Source organism: Rana temporaria, chromosome 4 (assembly GCF_905171775.1).
Source record: "Rana temporaria chromosome 4, aRanTem1.1, whole genome shotgun sequence".
Classification (NCBI taxonomy): domain Eukaryota; kingdom Metazoa; phylum Chordata; class Amphibia; order Anura; family Ranidae; genus Rana; species Rana temporaria.
The window spans coordinates 365739556-365760812 of record NC_053492.1 but is presented as its reverse complement, the minus strand read 5'-3'; the positions used below and the strand labels follow the sequence as shown (position 1 = coordinate 365760812).

The 21257-nt window shown below is 41.4% G+C and overlaps 1 protein-coding gene across 2 annotated transcripts in view; it reads right to left on the bottom strand.

Moving 5' to 3' along the window:
• The window catches only part of LOC120937574 (WT1 associated protein), an 86593-nt gene that overhangs the window by 31228 nt on the left and 34108 nt on the right, over nt 1-21257 (bottom strand). For both annotated transcript variants that reach the window (XM_040350912.1, XM_040350913.1), the window contains 2 exons: nt 14229-14356; nt 5697-5875 (listed from right to left, as the gene is read on the bottom strand). In XM_040350912.1, the coding sequence (XP_040206846.1) occupies nt 5697-5875; nt 14229-14356 (307 nt within the window). The remainder of the gene's footprint in view (nt 1-5696; nt 5876-14228; nt 14357-21257) is intronic.

The following is a 21257-nucleotide window of genomic DNA, read 5'->3' as shown; positions in this document are numbered from 1 at the left end:
CCCTCATCCAGCCATGTCTCTATGCTTTATTTTGTTAAGAAATCACTTGAAAAGTAACCCACATATCTGGCGGTGGCAATCTTGAGTAAGGGCAGATGATTCAAGTAGCATTTATTACATACTTTTCTGTCCATTTAGTGAAGTCCCACTTTAGGGGGGCCACAGAGGCCACTTTTTTTTTTTTTAAATAGTTCGTTTTAAGCCAATTTGCATAAAGCCAAGATAAGTATATGCCAATTCGGCTTCATTCTAAAACATGGCAGAGAATCCTCTTATTTTAATGCCAACAATCTACAGGCACCACAGGCAAATAGACCAAAGTCAAATAGCACTGGCTGCTTAAGTACTTATCAATGAATTTCCACTAGACAATGGCGCAGGTGCACTGAGAATGCCAGTTTTCACAATGGGAAATCCTGGCTTTGATGGCTCCCGCGTGCAGCGACGTCTTTGTCGCTCCGGCCAATCACAGCGCCTAAGCAGTGATACCCCCGTAAGTAAACTCCGGGGGAGATGTCTGCGGCCGGAGGGGGAGACGAGGACGTCTTCGATCTAAGGTAATTCATAATGAGCTAGTATGCTAGTCATACTAGCTCATTATGCCTTTGTCTTCCAGTTTTTTTTCTTCCCCCTAAATGTTTTTGGGGTTTACAACCACTTTAAAGCAGACCACATATGAAAATAATGCAACGTAGGTTTTTCTTGCAACCACCCACCTCAAAAAAAAAAAAAAAAAAATGATAGTAGTTACTTACTTTCCAAACTGTATTCCAGATGCTTTGGTTAGAAAAGAATGGAGGACAGCAAGAGGAATTTACAAAGGCTGGAGCAGCTGTGCATATAAACCGATCAGCTTCTAGCTCACATTAGCAAATCTTAAAAGTGGTATTGAATCCAAAACCAAAAACAGAATATGCTGCAGCTTTCCAATTCTAAGGCCCCGTACACACGATAGAATCCATCCGCTGAAAAATCCCAGCAAATGGGTTTCAGCGGATAGATCCTATGGTGTGTACACTCCAGCGGATCCGTTTCCGCGGATATTTCTCCCCGGGATGGATTCCAGCAGATCGAATATTCGCTGACATGCCAAACAAATCCATCTGCTGGAATCCATCCCAACGGATGGATCCGCTGGTCTGTATAGACTCACCAGATCCATCCGTCCGAAGGGATCCCCCGCATGCGTCGTAATGATTCGACGCATGCGTGGAATTCCTTATATGACAGCGTCGCGCACGTCATGTCATCGCCAGAGGATTTCGGCGCGGATTTCAATGCGATGGTGTGTACACGCCATCGCATAGAAATCCGCGGAAATCCTCGAGAGGATTTATCCGTGGAAACGGTCTGCTGGACCGTATCCGCGGATAAATCCTCCCGTGTGTATGGGGCCTTAGATGTGGTGGCTGCATTAGTTTATGTCCAAAGCCCCCCCCTCTTTTTTTTCACCCACTAATTCCACCAGTAAAACGTATTTTAAACAGACCAAGCTGTCCAGCAAAAGTGGCAGTTAAGAATGTTGAGACAAACCATTTAACACTGCTCAGTTATGACGTAAGCTTTTTTTTCCTTCATTTATGTAAATCCATTATCCCAAAAGATATGTTGCTGTAGCTGCTTAAAAAGTGTTAGCTGGAGTTTGGTTTTAATTTGTTAGTCAAGTCCATAATCCGCTAGTGCATCTAACACAGTATATACCGCTTCAACAGAACAAAAAGTTTAGTTACTATGCACAGCAGCTCCAGTTTTAGTAAATACCCCCCGAGTCTTCTCATTGGATCTTGGAAAAGCCAAGGATCCAAATCTCACTAGATGATGTCCAAGCACTGTGGCTTCTCAAAGGATTTGGTATCCTCAGCTTTCCTAAGATTCTGGAGGAAGGGTCAGTGACATCACCCTCACCTAGAGAAACATGCTGGAAGCTGAAGAGTAAAGCCTCGTACACACGGTTGGATTGTTGGATGACCGAACGTCTTATTTTTGTCAAAAAAGCATGTGCAAGATTTTTTCTATCATACCAACTATCCGCAAATTGTCGTTTGACAAACACGAATGTAGTGACGTACTATGAGAGTATAAGGAGGAAGTTCATTTCTCAAGCGCCACCCCTTTGGGCCCCTTCTGCTAACTTCAGGTTAGTAGAAGTTTGGTGAGCGTTGATTTGCGATTTTCAGATCGTACAAAACAAATGCCTTTTAAAATACGTTTGGCATAACTTCATGCAAAGCAGCTTCATTATTATCCTATTAAAGAAGATGCAAATTTTGACATTTAATCAATTGCCACGTCACGAATGTCAATTCTAGATTACGAACAGTCGTTTACAAGACTGAACTCTTCCCAGCCTTTCCTCGATTCCGAGCATGCGTGGTTATACTTTCGACTTGTGCGACAGATTTCTGTACTGGCCATCCAAAAATCAGATGTCGAGTTCTCAGACAAAAGTTTAATAAGCCCGCACATTCAGCTTTTGTCTGATGTAAAAGTCAAATTGTCTGTCGAATGCACTCTACCAACGATCCGAAAAACCGCAGACAGCTCGTCTTCAGACTTTTCCCTTCTGATTTTCGTACCGTGTGTACGAGCCTTAATGCAAAGTTGTTTTTCAATTTGTTTTCTACATTTTTTATTTTGCTTTCACATTAGGAAAAATGGGCTCTGCAAGATCAGCAAACCTTACATTTTCAGGCAAGGATCACATTATGTAAAATACGATCTGTAAATCATTATGATATTCCTTGAAATATGTGAACCCCAGTTCCTAGAGGTATCATTCCCAACCAACACTAGTGAGCAGCTTGTAGACAGGGAGGCAGATTCTATACAGGATCGCTGATTATTCAGCTGACCCAAAGCTTAGCCACCAGCTGCAAACTAGGAGTGAGCGGCATAACTTCAATAATTGCAGCTCATGTAAATGTAGGGATGGCACTGGGGATTGCATTTTAAAAAAAATCATAATATTGCATCTACAAACATAGACAAAAGCTGATAAAAATATAAGTGACATTATCCTTCAATATATTAGATTTCATATTGTGCACATACCAGATAGCGATAAATCCCCGTCTATCTCTCTATATACAGGACTGAACATACAAACTTCTACTAAGTAATCAGACATGAACCATAAAATACAACTTACTTGTTTGAGAGGACTTCCATTTCCCGTTCTGTTTTATAGGCACAATAGCCAGTCAAATTCTCTGGCCGTTCAAGATCCACATCAATCACATTGTTAGACAAACATTTAAGTTTTCTTGACAGATCATGTGGCATTTATCACTTTACAAAAGTAAACTATATACTGTACATTTTGCGAACGTTTGAAATACTTCAACTTTGAGAACAAAACACTAAATGTGAGACAAATACAACGTTTTGAGAATAAATTTGAAGAGTATACGTGTCCCATAACTTACAGATCATTAAGACCACCTGTCAACCATACTTCACTTACCAAAACGGATAAACATAAAAAAAAAATGCTGCAACTGAATTAAACCTATAGAAAACTGATGGAAAATAAGGCACCAAGTGAAAGATTTTTAGTTGACTGTTAAAATACCAACCCTTGAAAAATTCATCCAAGATGCACCCTCCCATTGTTTCCCACTATTAAAGGATAATAATACAAGTTAAGTTCTTTACACATCCCTCTTTGTATATGTACCATTATAATATGTTTGTTCTCACCCAGAATTGAGGGGTCTGGCAAACCAAACCTGATATTTCTGGGTTTGATAAAAGCTGGCAAGTTGAATCACCTGTTCTCTCAGAAACTCCCACGAAAGACAACTCTGCTTTAAACGCAATGTAATCTCAAATCATCCTGCTATATTTTTCAGAACATACAAAAAGGATGAAAGAGATTAAGAAAGGACGCAAAGAATGTGCAGACCTTGGCAACGCCTGAACAACCTTGTCTTGTCAACAGAGATCCCAAAATCACAAGAGGATTCAAAGTTGATAGCTTTTATCAAAGGATGGAGGCCAATTATCTTGAACTTTAACTTGTTTTAAAAAGTAAATTTTACAACATATGTCAATAGGTAGCCAAAAAACTGCATCCAAATTAATTTATTTAAACTTTTCTGGGTTAATGTAATTAAACAGGAAACACAATATTTGCACTGTCACATTAGCAGTCACTTCAACAGTTTCATTGAAAAAAAAATAACCTATTGTAATTAAAAAAACACAACAGTTTTGCTTTAGAAAGCCAATTTTTTTTTTACATTTCTGCAACCTGCTAAACGTATTCATAACGTGGACTACATGTACGGAGTACAGCAGGTTCTGAACTCACTTACCTGATTATCAAAAATAGTATTTAAACTGTTTACATGCCAAAAAATATAAATATATTACTATTTCCCACATCATGGTTAAGCAAAAAGGACAATCAATGCAAACAGAACCTATGAAAAGACTGCGGTTACTGGTTATACGTAAATAACACAAATCTCATGTACCTCAACATCTTCACAGAAGATCTAATTCAATAGAAATGTCTACAGACATTGTTCCTTTGGGTTTGTTTTTTTAAAGTCCCCGTTTATGGATTATTTCCAAAATGGAAATATTTTTACTATAAAAAAATAAAAAAATGTCTTGTTTGTTCAAAAAGGGGAACTTCAGATTTTTACCAAAAGTGCATAGTAAAAGGTATGAAAAAAAATAAAAAAAAATAAAAAATAAAAAAAAGGGCTTAAAATGCAGGCAAATTAACATGAATAGTCATTATCAACAAGCCTGAAAATTAAAGTATGTGGCATGCTCTTCAAATCTACAGTATAAAATGTCTAGTACTGACAGAAGAGCCAAAAAAACTTGTATTTTCAGGTCTTAAACTTTGTAACAATGAAAGTGATTATATCACCTTCCCCAAAAAATGCACACTTTGTTTTTTTTAAACTGAAAGTCCACTGAATAAACCAAAAGTGTGTTTGAAGAAAACTAAATTACCAGCTGTATAGGAGAAACAAAAAAACAAACTGGCTGGTAGAGCAAATGCATGCACTACACTAGTGTGATGATCACATTTATGCACCAAAGGCTACTACAAAACAACCCCTATTAAAACAAAAATAAAAAATCATCATTTGATTGGGCTCAACAGTTCATTGAACAATCATGGAGTCCAGAGTCTTAAATGGAAATACGGCCTTAAAATGTCTAGAAGTCACTAGGCTCAAGGTAAACGTAAGGAAATTTCCACCTTTAAAAACCTTTTATGGGGATTTAGCATGTTCAACTCATGAAATTTATGCCAAAAAGAAAAGAAAAAATACTAGGTTCTCTCCTCCATAAAATGGCTTCTGACACAATGTGCCAGACACATAAGACTTCTTTTCCCCCTGTATTTTCTTCACTCAGAACCATTTCTGCAAGTGTCTAAGTGTTCTAGAACTGGGGACACTGCTGGATGTGGCTGCTTCTTCGGAATAGTCCGACGCTCTCAGGCCTCTGAAGCAAATGAGGGGAGGAAAATAAAAAGCTGAAATACAAGGTTCATCTGATAAGTTTTACATTAAGCAATATAAGCTGGATAATGTAAGAAAGGTGCTTTTTTTTGGCTCACAAGAGTCTGAGTCTTGGTGTGCAAAACGAGTACTTTGCCATCCCACCATAGTATTCTCGCAGTGGGATTGTCAGGGAAGTCTTGACTGGGAAGTATTTGGTTTGTTTACCTATCAGGCGTAAATTTCCAGGCACTCAGTTCATTTTGGGCTTGTTCCAGTTTGTCTTTAGTCTGTTCCAGTTCGGCTTTCATTTTGAGGAAAAACAAGTTGATAGCCGGGTCAACCATAGTAGTTCTCAGCTGGGCAACGCTGGGCTGCTGCACTTGTTTGAGGTGCTGAATCTGGTTCTGCAGAGAATTCAAAGTGAAAATTACTAGCATGCCAAGACTGCAACAAGATAAAAAGACTCAAGAAGCTGGTTGATAACCCATTTACATAAAATATGAACAAAGTGTGTAAAATCTGGTGCAGCTCTGCATAAAAAAACAACCAGCTTTCAGGTTTTATGGTCAAAGCTTAACTGAATAAGCTGAAGTTAGAAGCAGATTGGCTACCATGCACAGCTACACCAGATTTTGCACTCTCCAGTTTTAGTAAATCAACCCCCAAGTGTCATATTTGTCTCCATTTTTTTGTTCCTCTTAGCATGTCACTTTAGTCAGTTTTTTCCTCTTGATCTCAGGAAAACTTAACAGGGGAGGGAGCTCCGGCTGATTGACAGCCTCAGCTCTGTTCTTGTGTGCCTCTTCCCTTCAACCAGCAATTAAAGCGCTCTCCTCACTGAGCTCTGCAGAGTCATTTCAGTTCTGCACCTCCTTTTTAATGAACAGATGTGCTGTATAAATTCTGTATTTTGAATGGATGTAGAAAAGAGAAGACCGCTGATAGGTACAACTGATGCAGGAGAATTGGTTTTGTGTGTGTAATCTATTTACACTGAACTAGCTTGGAGCAATACTCTGAAGACATAGCTACAAGCTTCCAAGTCCATTCTGAACACAGGAGGCCAGCTGCTCAGCATCTTCTGATTGAATGCCAAGTGTTCTCTTATTGGATGAGGTCACATCCCACCTTGTCCAATCAGAGAAGGCTTTGCAATAATTAAAGTGGTTGTAAACCCTTACATACCACTTTTTGCTACAGGTAAGCCTATAATAAGGCTTACCAGTAGCCACCCTGGATAACTCCCAAACCTGCACGATTTAGGAGATATCCCCTGTATCTGCCGAAAACATCGGCACACGCTCACTGAAGCAATGTCATGTCGTGCCGCTGGACTGTGCAGTTTCCAGCATAAGCGGGAGTGAGGTCATACAGCTCTAGCGAATCACAGAGCCGGAGTCTGCGGCCTCGGAAGGAAGAGGGGCGAGAAGATGGACGCCGCCTGCACAGGGGACAACGCTGAATTAGTTTGCAGGTAAGTCGCATTAATTGGCAGACTTTGCAGGGAGCAAAATAGGAAGTAAAACCCATCAGGGTTTACTTCCTCTAGGAATGGCAATGCATTCTCTGAATCGTGCCTATGCCAGGCAGGCAACCTCCTGTGTTCAGAAGGCAGCAGGACATCCACTCTGTGTGGGACCTAGAAGCTAGTAGAGATCAAAGTGTATGCTTCAGTGATTTCCAGCTTCCAGGGGCATCCGCTATGTATGGTTTATGAAATGGTTACAGTGGTCCAAGCTAGAATAATGTAACCATGTATGAACTATCCATACCCGTAATTCCTCCAACACAAAATGGTCCAATTAGCAAAATGTTGCATATGCAAAAGGACTAAAAATATACAAGGAGTACATATTTGATAGACTGCTTTTTTTTATTTTACTTTGCAGATTGTTTTAATGTTGAACTGCCAGATAAGGATATACTGTTGAAATACAAGAGGCACGTGTACGGTTTACTGGAATCTCGGTATGCTTTATGCATTTCTTCCAAATTGGTGCACTAACCCAGTTTGAAATTTTCCTTTTAACAAAAACTGAATTGGAAGTCAGCGATTGTAAAGTTAAGAGGGCCCAAAGTAAATAAAAACAAATGTATTTATTCATATGTTTTTATACGCAATGAATGAAGTACCAATACAAGGTGAAAAATGGAGAGCCTACGATACCACTGCATGTCTCCATTGCAGTGCAGAGCCAACGACACCCAATGTGCCAGCAGTGGGGCACAGGGGGCGCCAATGAGCATGCCATCCCAGATGAAATCCAAAAGGAAAGCGTGTGGGGGATCACTTGCTGCAGGTGGAACGACAAGACAACAAACCGCTCAAGGTGCCGCGAACCATCGAATGTAGTGTGGCTGCCGACAGCCTGAATAAGCGTGCTGTTGCAATGGATCCGACACTGTGGTGAAGGATCCGTTGACCTGGGCAGCTTGAGCACAGAGCCGAAAGCAGAAAGAGCCGCACTGTGGGTAGAAGGTGCTCGCATAGATGATGGGTGGTTCCTGCCAAAGATAGAAGGGGAAGAGAACAGAACCAGCGTGGAATGCAGGCCGGGTGGTTGTCGTGACTATGTGTTTCATGCGCTTTATCAAAGTCTTTTGAGCTCTTTGTTCCACCTGTAGCAAGTGGATCACACACACTACATTTCCAGATGTCTGTCAGCTGCACTGGGTTCTGTTGACCATTCACCAATGATTTGACTTTCCTTCTAATGATCCATGGTTTAGCAAAGGGGTAGGCAACCTCAGCCCTCCAGCTGTTTTGAATCTACAAGTCCCATGAGACATTGCAAGACCCTTAGGCCTCATATTAAAACAATCAATATAAAAAGACACCAGTAGCTTTGCAATAGCGTTTTTTTTTTTAGCACTTTTTTTTTTCTTTTTTAATGGATCAAAAACATTAAAAAACGCTGGCGAGTGATGTTTTTGAGCGTTTATTGCCATTGGAGCATTTTTACAGCTTCAACACGTCTCTGAGAACCAACTAGGTTTTTTTTACTGCTCAAAAAACGTCACTGCTCAAAAAACGTCACTGCCCAAAACTGCCGATAACAGCCTGTGTGCGCACGGACACAGGATAACATGAAGGAGTTTAATGACTGTAGAAAAAAAGGTCTACTGCAAAAAACAGTTGCTGGAAAAACTTAAAAAAAATAATTATATGTCCAGTGTGCATGAGGCCCAACAATCACGACTCCTAGGGGCAGAGGCATGATGGGATTTGTAGTTTTCACCACAACTGTAGGGCCGAGGTTGCCTACACCTGGTTTAACACTTGGGGACTTTTGGTTTCGCTTTTAACAAGAAAGTAGTTGTAAACACTTTAGCTACAGGTAAGCCTTATTATAGGCTTACTTGTAGCATACCCAGGATATCTCCTATACCTACACGGTTTAGGAGATATCCCTGTCCTCTGCATGTGCCGATGTCATCGGCACATGCGCACTAAAGCAAACTGAATCAATGGCACCTATGTGCCATTGCTTCAGTCAGTGTGCCGTTACCGGGGGCACCCATGCATTCATCAAGGCTCCGGCCAATCACAGCGCCGGAGCCGCGATACCAGGAAGTAACCCCTGGAGATAGGTCATCGGCCGGAAGGGAGTACGAGGACCGCTGCGGGGGCCTCGATGTGAGGCAATTCATAATGAGCTAGTCTGCTATGTATACTAGCTCATTGTGCCTTTGTCTTGCAGGTTTTTTTTTTTTTTATTGGTTTACAACCACTTTAAAGCAGTCTTTTGTCCACTTTGTAGTTTTCTGCTGGCAGTCTAATGTGCAGCATAGTGACGCCACTGAAACATCTGCAAAGTAATAACTGGGCTTACCAAAGGCATTTGGCACACACAAAGTGAATTTATACATTTTTTTGCTGCTAGGAATATATTTCAATTAAATTTGTGTCCCCAGGGTTCCAGCATTAAACACGCATCTGCAGTCGTATACACAAAATAATATTTCCAAAGAAATCTTAAAAGAAACTCTTCCCTATTTTTTTTTTTTTTTTAAATAAAAAATAAAAATACACTGATCCAAAGGAATGGTGGAGCGTATATAAATGATATTCTCTTCCATTTTTTTAAATGTTTCCAACAGTTTCAAAATATTTGACCGTCATTCAGGCCAAAATCTAAAACCTGGGCTGCCAACTCTTCAATTCGTCTTTCAAGGACAACTTTCACTGCCCTCTGCAAAATGACAATTCAAAATTGCTTAGATCTTTGCATTGGTGTCAGTGATTTCCCCCCCCCCCCCCCCCAAAAAGGGTCACTTGGTGTCCGCTGGAACGTCACTATAAGTTGCTGATCGCCGCCATATTATTTAAATGCGATTTTTGTCATCCAATTTTCTGATAGTTTGTACCAAGCATAAAGCTCATCGAGGTAGCACAGGTAGCCAATTCTGCTTCATTAGGCGACCATCTGAAGTCTACAATGGCAAGCAGAGAACTGCTGACAAAAAGCTCAGGTGGAACACGAGGGCAAGTTTCCCAATAGTTATGTTCTACTGGAAGAGTGACTGTTCTGAATTAATATAGTTATCACAGTTAAAGATTCTGATACTAGAAATCAAACTGTGGATAGCCGTTTGTCACATCCATTAATGTTTGTAGGATAGTTAACAAGCTTTGCAAGCCGACAAAAAAAATTATATGTTGGGACGGAAGGAACAATCATCCTCAGAAAAAAAAAAAAAAAAAAAAAAAAAAAACTTGCTGACCCAAAAGCAGCATGTTTTCCCTGAGAGCCGATTGGATTATTTTTTAACTATATTACACATTCTGGACCAGGCCTATTTAATTCCAGCAATGTATGACACGGTTCCACAATGATCTCATAAAAAAAGTCATAAAAGCCAAGTCTCTACTCTCATGGATCAGTGGAAATGCAGTTGGCTTAATCAAAACAGACCCCAGTCACTAGTGGTGCACAGGGCTAGGTATGGTTCTGAAAATTTAAAACAAACATACAGTCTTGAGGAAAGAAGGGAAAGGGGTGGACATGACAAAAAGCCTTTAAATAAATTAAAGGGTGTGAATAAGGTCCAAGAGGGTAGTATTTTCAACATAAAGCAAATATCAAGAACACAGGGACACAACGTCAAGGCTACAGGAGGAAAGTTCAACGCAAATTTTAAGGCCCATACACACGATCTGACTTTTCCAACAACGGTCCGGATGGACGTGTTTTAATCGGACGAGCTGACAGTCTAATGCGCCATCGGACAATTGTTGTCGAAATTTCCACGAACAAGTGTTCGCTGTGCATGCTCTCAAACTTTCCAACAACAAAATGTGTTATGTTGGATTATCCGACCGTGTGTACACAAGTCCATCAGACTAAAATCCAAAGTACAAACACGCATGCTCAGAACCAATGCTAAACATCAGACAACAATAGCAGAAGTTGCCCAAAGGGTGGCGGTAAAGAGCTGAAAAACCACGTGATCTTGTTGGCTATAAAATGTTCTGCCGTGTGTATGCATACCAAAGTTCACGGCCAATGCCCCTTCGGACAAAAATCCAAGGGAAAAAAAATCAGACGGAAGTCTGATCGTATGCATGAGGCTTAAGAAAGCATTTTACCAAGAGAATTTGATGCTTGGAACAGACTTACAGCAGACCTAGTTTGTTAGTCAAAAGTAATGCCCGTACACACAATCTGAAAACCGAATGACAGATCGTCTGACTTTTTCGTTTACGAGTCACAAGTAGAAATTTAATAGATTACATAAATTATCGTACAACAGAAAAATAAAAAATCGGAAGTGATGTCTTGTGTTGGCTTTTTTTTTTTTTTTTTTTTTCTAACAACAACTGTACAGACTAAACAAAAAATCATACGATCTGGCATCATACGAGAAAAATCTTTGTGCTTACCCGATCTAATAATAAATAGGATGAACTGTTGTGATTTGCTCTCAAAAGCTCTGTACCAATGACGACATGATCATACGATCATGACGAAAGCGGTATTTTTCCATCTGATTTTTGGATTGTGTGTATGGGCCCATAAGGCCCGATTCATGCAGGCATAGCAATCCATGGACCCCTGTGAAGGGTCGTCTTCAGTGACCTGGAAAACATAGGTGTTTTGTGCAGAGAGAGCTTTGAAATAAGTGACAGGCAGGCGACTAAATGGACCGCCCCATGCATTCTAGAGAACTCATTCTGTCCAGTATGCCTGTTGAATGAAGCCTTAATGAATTTACACCTGCTTGGGACAAACAGTTTTGGACCCCTTTTCACACAGGTGAATCGATCAGGTCCGCTTGTCCATTTTTTTTTTTTTTTTTTAGGAGGACCATCCATTGCCCTCTATGACGCAGTGGATGTCAAAGGGACATGTGTCCATTAACACTTGCTGACATTTGATCCTATCCACTAACAGATGGGCGGTCCCGTTACCATCCAACCACCCATAGAGGAAAGCGTGCTGTGTTAGTGTCCGCTCTGCATAAGACACCAGACCTGTCAACCGCCTGCTCAGCAGCGATCAGGGGACAGATTACCCACTGTGCAGGCAGATCTGCTGGTGGTATGCCTTTTAGAACGTCTTGGCCTTCACCTACTATTAGTACAGCCTGTCAACTCAAACCAGTCTGGGCCATTCTCCGAGACCCCTCATCCATATGGCATTAATGCCTGTACAAATACAGTTCACTGTATATATTTTGTTTCAATTTTAAAGTAGCATTCAGCCTAGGTTCACACTGCTGCAAATTCAAATGCGCGATTTTGCGGCCGCGATTTTGGCCGCAATTTAATGTCAATCGCGGCCTGAAATCGCAAAAAGTAGTACAGGAACTACTTTTTGAAATCGCAGATGCGTTGTCGCACTTAGCCCTGGTTCACACTGCTGCGATTTGACATGTCTTTGCCGTCAGTGACACCGTCCTAATCGGTGCTACGCCCCATCTGTGGTGCTGCGCCGATTTCAAAAAGCAGTTTTTGTACTACTAATTGCGATTTCGGCTTCACTTCCGCAGCCCAGTGTAAACCTGGGCTTAGAGACTGAAGAAAAAATAAATGAAAATAAAAAATGACAGATCAGCAGTTACTGAAATATTCAAAGCAGACTACCCGGCGTCTGAATACATCGCTCCTAAAGCGCCCCTTCCCATTGAGGCGCTTTTTTTTTTTTTTTTTTTTTTTTAACGCCAAAGCATCTGAAAAATGCCCCAGTGCGAAAGGGGTCTTAGCGGAGCTTTACCAGCGTTTTTCGGGCGCTGGCAGTGTGAAAGTTTTCTGAAAGCACTCAGGCTTTCACATTGGAATTGCAGATGAGTCTTTTTTCAGGTGCTTTACAGGAGCTTTTTTTTTTACGCCAAAGCGCCTGAAAAAACGCCCCAGTGTGAAAGGGGTCTTACCACGGATTATTTGTCTTTGAATGGTGCGGGTTATGGGGGCTGGTATCTTTACTAACATTTCACCTCTTAAGCTGACAATATACTAGTAAAGTTATCAGGAAATTTTCATTTGTTAGTGGGGTCAAACAAACATTCGTTTTCAACCACAGCGAACAGAAAATAAAATCAAAACCAACATTTTTAACACACTGAATGTCGTTTTCATTATTAAAAGTCAATTCATTCCAAAATTAAATGTTAAAAGAAAAATGTTAAACAGTTTCAAAATGACATTCGCCAAGTCATTGAACATACCAAAGAGAATTTTTGTACTAATGATCGGAAATTTACTAGTTAATGGCATGGCCAGCTTTAGGCTCCATACACCCTAGCCTTAAAAAAAAAAAAAAAGTTGTGCGTTTTGCTTGTACAGTAGAAGCAACCAATGTTCTTTTATTTGTCCAAGCACATTAGGTTGTCTAGAGGCATTTTTATTTTTCCGCTCAGTGTTAAGGCTTCACTTCAGTGTTTTTTTTCCAAGCTAGTGTGCATAGTGAGCCTTCGTTCTGAAATAAGCATGTGCAGATGGGGTCCTGCCACTCGATCAGCACATATTTCCTCCAAGATGTTCATTCCAGATCAGTTCCTTACTAAATAGTAAAGATTTAAGAAGGGGTATGACAGCCCTGGATCACGTAGCAGCTCTCATTTCTAGTCTGACCTGTTTGTTTTAAAAAGGATGAAATGAACACTGAAAAGATCAACATAGCATTAAGATAAGCAAGAGAAAACAGAGTAGATGAAAATAAAGTTTGTATAGGGCAGCACAGTGGTGTAGTGGGTAGCACTTTCGCCTAGCAGTAAAAAGCATGGCTGGTTCGAATGCCAACCACGACACTACCTTCCTCCCTTTTCATGTTCTCGCTGTGCCTGCGTGGGTTTCCTCCCACACTCCAAAAACATGCTGGTAGGTTAATTGGATCCTGTCTAAATTGTCCATAGTATGTATGAATGTGGGTTAGGGACCTCAGCGTGTAAGCTCCTTGAGGGTAGGGACTGATGTGAATGTACAATGTATATGTAAAGCACTGCGTAAATTGACAGCACTAAACAAGTACTTGAAATACAGGGAAGGAGTTTCATTAAAATAAATACAAGAATAGATTTTACAATAAAGCACAGCAAATATGCTTCACAGCACTGTACGATATGTTTGTAGCTACAAACAAATTTTACTTATAACCCAGCTAGTAATAAATTAGTCACATTCAACCGGACTTGTTTTGTAAAGTGGCAGCTTATCCATGCCACTTCGGTCCAGTTAAATCAACGTATAACTTGGTATTTATAGATGTGGGATTACAAATTTAACCACTGATCAAAATGTTATATCAAATTACTAACTGTGCATTCTTGCATCTCCTGTTCCTTAGTGGCCAGCCTCATCACCAATATGTTCTCCCTCCGAGCAGAATCTTGTTGTTGCTGCTTTAACTTTTCTTCAGACTCTCGAAGTCCAGTCACATCATTAGCTGAAGACAAAAGAAAAGGCATGTATCATGCTGGAAAGATAAACCGAACACACTAAAAGTTATAGTTCCAATCAACATTTAAAAACTGTAGAATTAAAATAGAGACGTCAGTTATGTTGAAAAAAAAAAAAAAGTCCATATAGCATAACTAATAAAAACCAATTTTGAAACATTTTTTATTTGCATTTTATTTTCTGTTTGCAACAAAGAACAATTACAGTTTTTGATAGAAGATACTTTCATTAACATAATAGAAGACAGTGTAGCAGCTGAAAAGAGTAGCAATGATTTTTAAATTAAAAATGATCAAATATTTTAGAGATTTAAACATCAAGATGTAAAAACACAAACAAGCGGCACTGATGAGGAGGCACCAATATGCTGCAAAGAGGGGTGGCACACGAAACCCAGCACTGGCTGGCATCACTCCTGGGTACTGCACTAATGATCAGTGCCCCGATTACCTGTACAGGTCTCCCCTGCGACGAGATGCGCTGATCAGCTCTCCTCACACACACACCGTCAGTGTAAGGTAAGGAGCACCGATAAACGGCACATCCATGTTGACATGCGATAGGCTGCGATTGGACACTTCAAATCACATGGGTAAAGAGAAGCATCATCAGCCCTTTACCGAGATCGGGGTACACAGCATGCCTGTGATCGCCGCATGAGAGCGGTGACACATAGGACATCTTCCCAGAATGGAGGGGGATTCTGGTCATTTTTTTTATCTCTATGGCGAGCGGAAGGTAGTCAGACATCCAACATGAACAAAGCATATCCCTCTATAGTGTATACCTGTCTCAATCCAGAGCACCAAGTGTCACTTGTCTGCCGATTTGTTCCTCTGCTATCTGCATCATGAATCACTTGTGACAAATTTTGACACCAAAAAAAATAAAAAATAAAAAAAAAAAGTGACAGAAGGGACCTCCAGCTGATTGACAGCTTCTGCTCTGTTACTGTGTGAAGGGGGTGTCCCCCTTCCTTCCAATGAGCTCTCCTCCCTGAGCTTTGCAGAAGTAACATGAGGGAAGTATGGGTTTAATTTTTATATATTTTTTTTTAAATCATACTTCCCACGGTGGAGGCAGCATCAGACCAATGCTGCATCTACAGTAAGATTAAAAAAAAAATACAAAAACATCACTATACAGTAACAATGGGTTAAAAGTAGTTGAAAACCCTTACATGTAAACAATGAAGTGACTAGCATCAGGTGATATGAAGATGAAACAAATCCTCTTACATAAGCTGTAACTTTATCTGAAGCCCTCTGTTCTCTACAGCCTTCTACAACACAATTTACACAGCATCTCTCAGCTTTAAAAAAAAAAAAAAAAGCAGGGAGTGGGGATCTGAGGTCTAATACTGCAGAGCGAAGTGAGGATCTGAGCCCCGATGGGAGGGAAGAGACAGCAGCTGTGGCTGTCAATCACAGGCTGTATAGCTCTCCTCCATCACCAATCATCTCTTGGGAGTCCTGAAAAGCTGTCAGTAGTGACTCATTCAGATACCTCTAAGTATTTGGCCATCTACAAAGTAGAGCAGGGACTCGTCAGAGAAGGATCAATTTGACACAATTGGCCAGCTTGAACATGTACTGAAATACACTTTTATATATTCCTAGAAGACTGTATATGACCCCCCCCCCCCCCCCCCCAAAGTATCTGAGCACAGACATCTCTCAATTTCAGTGCATAATACAGCTCAGGGGATACCGTCCCCTCCGGGAAAACAATGATTATTGCCAACTGTTACAGAAGCAGCTAGTGATAATAATAAGAGAATCCGGCAGGCTGGTCATACCCAAGTTGAGTGATCAACTTGGCACATTTAGCCTGCCCATTAACGGTTAAAATCTCGGACGGTCCATGCTGAACCAGCCGAGATTCGAATAGTGCATATACAGGCGATACTCGGAAAATTTGAATATCGTGCAAAATTAACGAATGTAACTTAAAAGGTGAAACTAATATACGAGATAGACTCATTACATGCAAAGCAAGATAGTTCAAGCCGTGATTTGTCATAATTGTGATGATTAAGGCTTGCAGCTCATGAAAACCACAAATCCACAATCTCAGAAAATTTGAATATTGTGAAAAGGTACAATATTCTAGGCTCAAAGTGTCCCACTGTAATCAGCTAATTAAGCCAAAACACCTGCAAAGGGTCCTGAGCCTTTAAATGGTCTCTCGGTCTGGTTCAGTAGGAATCACAATCATGGGAAAGACTGCTGACCTGACAGTTGTGCAGAAAACCATCACTGGCACCCTCCATAAGGAGGGAAAGCCTCGACAGGTAATTGCAAAAAAAGTTGAATGTTCCCAAAGCACATTAATGTAAAGTGTGGAAGAAAAAGGTGCACAAGCAGCAGGGATGACCGCAGCCTGGAGAGGATTGTCAGGAAAAGGCCATTCAAAAGTGTTGGGGACTTTCACAAGGAGTGGACTGAGGCTGGAGTCAGTGCATCAAGAGCCACCCCACACAGACAGATCCTGGACATGGGCTTCAAATGTCGTATTCCTCTTGTCAAGCCACTCCTGAACAACAAACAACGTCAGAGGCGTCTTACCTGGGCTAAAGAAAAACAGACCTGGTCTGTTGCTCAGTGTTCCAAAGTCCTCTTTGTTGATGAGAGCAAATTTTGCATCTCATTTGGAAACCAAGGACCCAGAGTATGGAGGAAGAATGGAGAGGCACACACTGCAAGATGCTTGAAGTTCAGTGTGAAGTTTCCACAGTCTGTTGATTTGGGGAGCCATGTCATCCAAATCACGGCTTGAACTATCTTGCTTTGCATTTAATGAGTTTATCTCATATATTAGTTTCACCTTTTAAGTTGCATTAGTGAAATAAATGAACTTTTGAACGATATTCAAATTTTTCGCTTATCACCTGTATGTGGCTATGCTATGTGGTTTTCAATAAAGTAGCTGAAAGTCATGGGGGGGGGGGGGCGCTCTTGCAAATGCTCCGTAGCGGTACAACCCTAGTTTACATATTAAAAAGTTGTTTCATCTTGTGGAGTTGATTAGTACAATAAACTGGAATTTATTTAGTGCCAAATTTTTATGTTCACTGAACACTGTAGTATTAATATGCAGGCAATCATATAAAAAAAAAAAAAAAAAAAAAGCACATACATTACAGACTCAGGTTGATATTTTTTTTAGTTATTAACGATATGCAACAACAGATGCAAAGAAATCAATATTTTGTTATTTCTACAATGTCTTTCTACTTTGAATAAAGCCAGCGAAAAATACAAGTACTGTATTAGATTTCATTCAGCCTGTGCGCAGAAGAGAGGAACCCCCCCCCCCCACACCCACACACACACACACACGTACAACAGTAAGGCTGGCTTTACATTATACAATTTTCTTTTAGGATTTACCAAAACCATATATGGAGGTCAAATCTAAACACGTTCAATCTGTATGCAATCAGGCAAGCCCTTGCAAGACATTGCTGAAGGTAAATCTAAAAAGGAAACTGAATAAGATAATTGTATAATGTATAGTCAAGCCCAAGACCCCACACACCATTCGGTTTTCTGAATATTTTTGTCTTCAGATTTACCAAAACCATGCCAATTTTTAGTTTTTTTTTTTTCAAAAGCCGGACCTCCGATTTAATCTAACTATCCCTCAAATGCAAGTTCACCTTTACCAAAAATAAATAAAATTGCGTTAAGTCCCCCCCCCCCCCCCAAAATAATACCAAACCATTCACACCCCCCCCCCCCCCAAAGCACCTTGTCCCCATGTTGATGAGGACAAGGGCCTCTTCACGTCAACCCTGGCCGTTTGTTGTCGGTGTCTGGTGGGGGGGGCCTATCGGAATCCGGGAGCCCCCTTCCATTCACCCTATGTGAATGAGTATGGGGTACTCATTCACGTAAAAAAAAAAAAAAAAAAACACACACACTAGACAGTTTTTTAAAGTAATTTGGCAGCTCTGGGGGTCTTTTTCTGACTTAGGGGGTCTATCCGGCATCTTTTACCGGGCTCCTCTGCTCTCTAAGGGTCTGGTATGGATCCTGGGGGAACCCCATGCCATTTTTTTGTTGTGGGCTTCCCCTTAAGATCCATACCAGAACGAATGGTCTGGTATTGTCTTCGGGGGGGGGGGGGGGGGCGTCACGCTTTATTTTTTTAACATGTTTGTGGGGTTCCCCTTCAAGATTCATCTTGATCTGACTTCTGGTGCGACCTATATTCAAATCCATGGGCTCCCATAGGACCACTAAATTTGAATAGAGAAAAATGCCGGACGAGGCTTAACACAGCGTTTACGCCTCGTTAAATCGCGCTTAACACCTTTTGCCGGCGTCTGACGTCTTTACAGCTCCAACACTGTAGCTTTAGAACGCACTGGCCCTGTTTTTTTTGCAGTTTAAAAACAGCTATGCCATATACAGCTCAAAAACGTCATGGTGGGCATGAGGACATAGGCCAATATGGAGAGGCGCTTTTAAGCTGCAAAAAACGCTCATAAAAGTGGCTGTAAAAAACGTCCGTAGGCATGAGGCCTAAGCGTTGGCCAGGTACTTACCTCATGAAGCTGGACTAAAAAATTCCCAGAGAGCGCATCATCCCCTCCTGCCTTGTTGCTAAGACATCGTTAAGAGGCTCTCAGGTGTTACTGTTCACCTCCACCAAAACTTCAGTGAGCTCTTGCTTCGATTCAAACCTTTTCACATGCGTACTCTCCTGTCATGTTGGGGGGTGAACAGTAACATCTTGACGTTTATTAGCAATGTCCTAGCAACAAGGCAGAATTGTGTGCTGTGATCTCTGGGAGTTTTTCAGTCAAGCATCAATGTCATGAGATGCATAAATAGCCTAAACCTATAGCAAGGGCATTATTCAAATTCGGCCACGTCTGCTGCTGCAGTTTGCTTTCATCTACAGGCAGATGGCATTTTCACTGCTTTTTTGTGCCTCCGTACCATCTGATCTAACATAGCCATGCCTGGCTCTACTCAATAACAAACCACTTCTAGATGACTGCAAGCCGACTGACAATTGTCATTTGTAGATATTCTTACATACCTTAGGGCAGCGTTTAACCTTTTTTCAGTCAAGACATTCTTAAGAATTTTACATAATCTCAAGGCACACAAGTCTGGGGACTCATTCTTACCAGGAGGGGTGCCTGAGCACACGTGATTTTTTTGCAGGTTCTGTCTTTTATGGGCTTTTCTTTGCATGCAAAACAGGTGCAGGGGGGCTGTTGACAGAATTCAAGTGCAACTTTACCCAACATGGTAAAGAACGTTCTTTAGCAAAAAAAACACATTTAACATAATTATGCTACCAAAATGAGTGTGTGTTGTAAATGACCCCCCCCCCCCCCGTGTTCTTGTTGCCAGAGGCTGCCATTTTGCAGAAGCCCAGAGGCCCTGAACAATAGCAATTCTTTAAACTGTCAGCAGATAGGCCTATACCATCAGGTGGTGCAGGATGAGACAATGTATTACTGGATTTTAAACAGCATAAGCACCTATTTTGAATGAGTTGTATAGCTACACAGGGAGCCCCCGGGGTTACAAACAAGATAGGGACTGTAGGTTTGTTCTTAAGTTGAATCTGTAAGTCGGAACAGGTATATTTTTTAAGTGCAACTCCAGCTAAAACTATTTTTTAAGGCTTTTTGGATAGCATATGGAAGGATTAACACCCCATGAAACAAACAAACAAAAAATGAATTTGTTTTGCCGTCTGTGCCCCTGTTAAGATGTCACCTCACTTTGTCCCTGTGACAATTGGATTTTGAAATGTTGGGTTGTTGTGAACACAAAATGATTGGTGATAAAGCTTCAGTGGAGACACTTTTTCCCATAACTCTTACAGGAGTGACATTCCCTTCCTAGGAGTAGATTTCCTCTCACTTCCGGTTGTCTCCTTAGGTTTGCAAGTCAGATGTTTGTAACCGGGGACTGCCTGTACCGGCAAAAGAAGTGATCCAGTAGGACTTAATATTCTGATCCACTTTAATGGCACCCATGTGCGTCTTCAAATAGGATCTCCCCATTCACAAAATTGCTTCCCCGTCCATAGTCAAAATGACGTCTGCAGGAGGGATCTCCCATCCTGGGAAGGCGTCATATGACGTCCTCGGCTTCCCAGCTGTCTAGGGGGCACACGCCCGCCACGTTACTCAGGAACCGCAATGTCCACCGGGCACCCGCCATTGCCTAAAACAGCAGGGGCGTGGATCTGTGTATGTAAACACACAAATGCACCGGAGGTCAGGTGAGAGGAGACCGATAGGTGTGTTCCACGACCGTGCAATTGTCAGTTAAAGCGAGGCAGTGCCAAATTGCAAAAAGTGGCCCAGTCATTGACCAGCAATATGGTCCGGGGCTGAAGTAGTTACGATAACACACATAAAAAGCACCGATTTCAGCTGGCTGGTTAACAACTACACTAATTAAAGCAGGAGTTCACCCATTTATTTATTTTTTTACCTTTTCCCCTTAGATTCCTGCTTGTTTGGTCTAGGGGAATCGGCTAGTTGTTTTAAAATATGAGCTGTACTTACCCGTTTTCGAGATGCATCTTCTCCGTCGCTTCCGGGTATGGGTCTTCGGGAGCGGGCGTTCCTTCTTGATTGACAATCTTCCGAGAGGCTTCCGACGGTCGCATCCATCGCGTCACTCGTAGCCGAAAGAAGCGGAACGTCGGTGCGGCTCTATACTGCGCACCGACGTTCGGCTTCTTTCGGAAAATCGTGACGCGATGGATGCGACCGTCGGAAGCCTCTCGGAAGAATGTCAATCAAGAAGGAACGCCCAGTCCCGCAGCCCATACCCGGAAGCGGCGGAGAAGATGCATCTCGTAAACGGTAAGTACAGCTCATATTTTAAAACAACTAGCCGATTCCC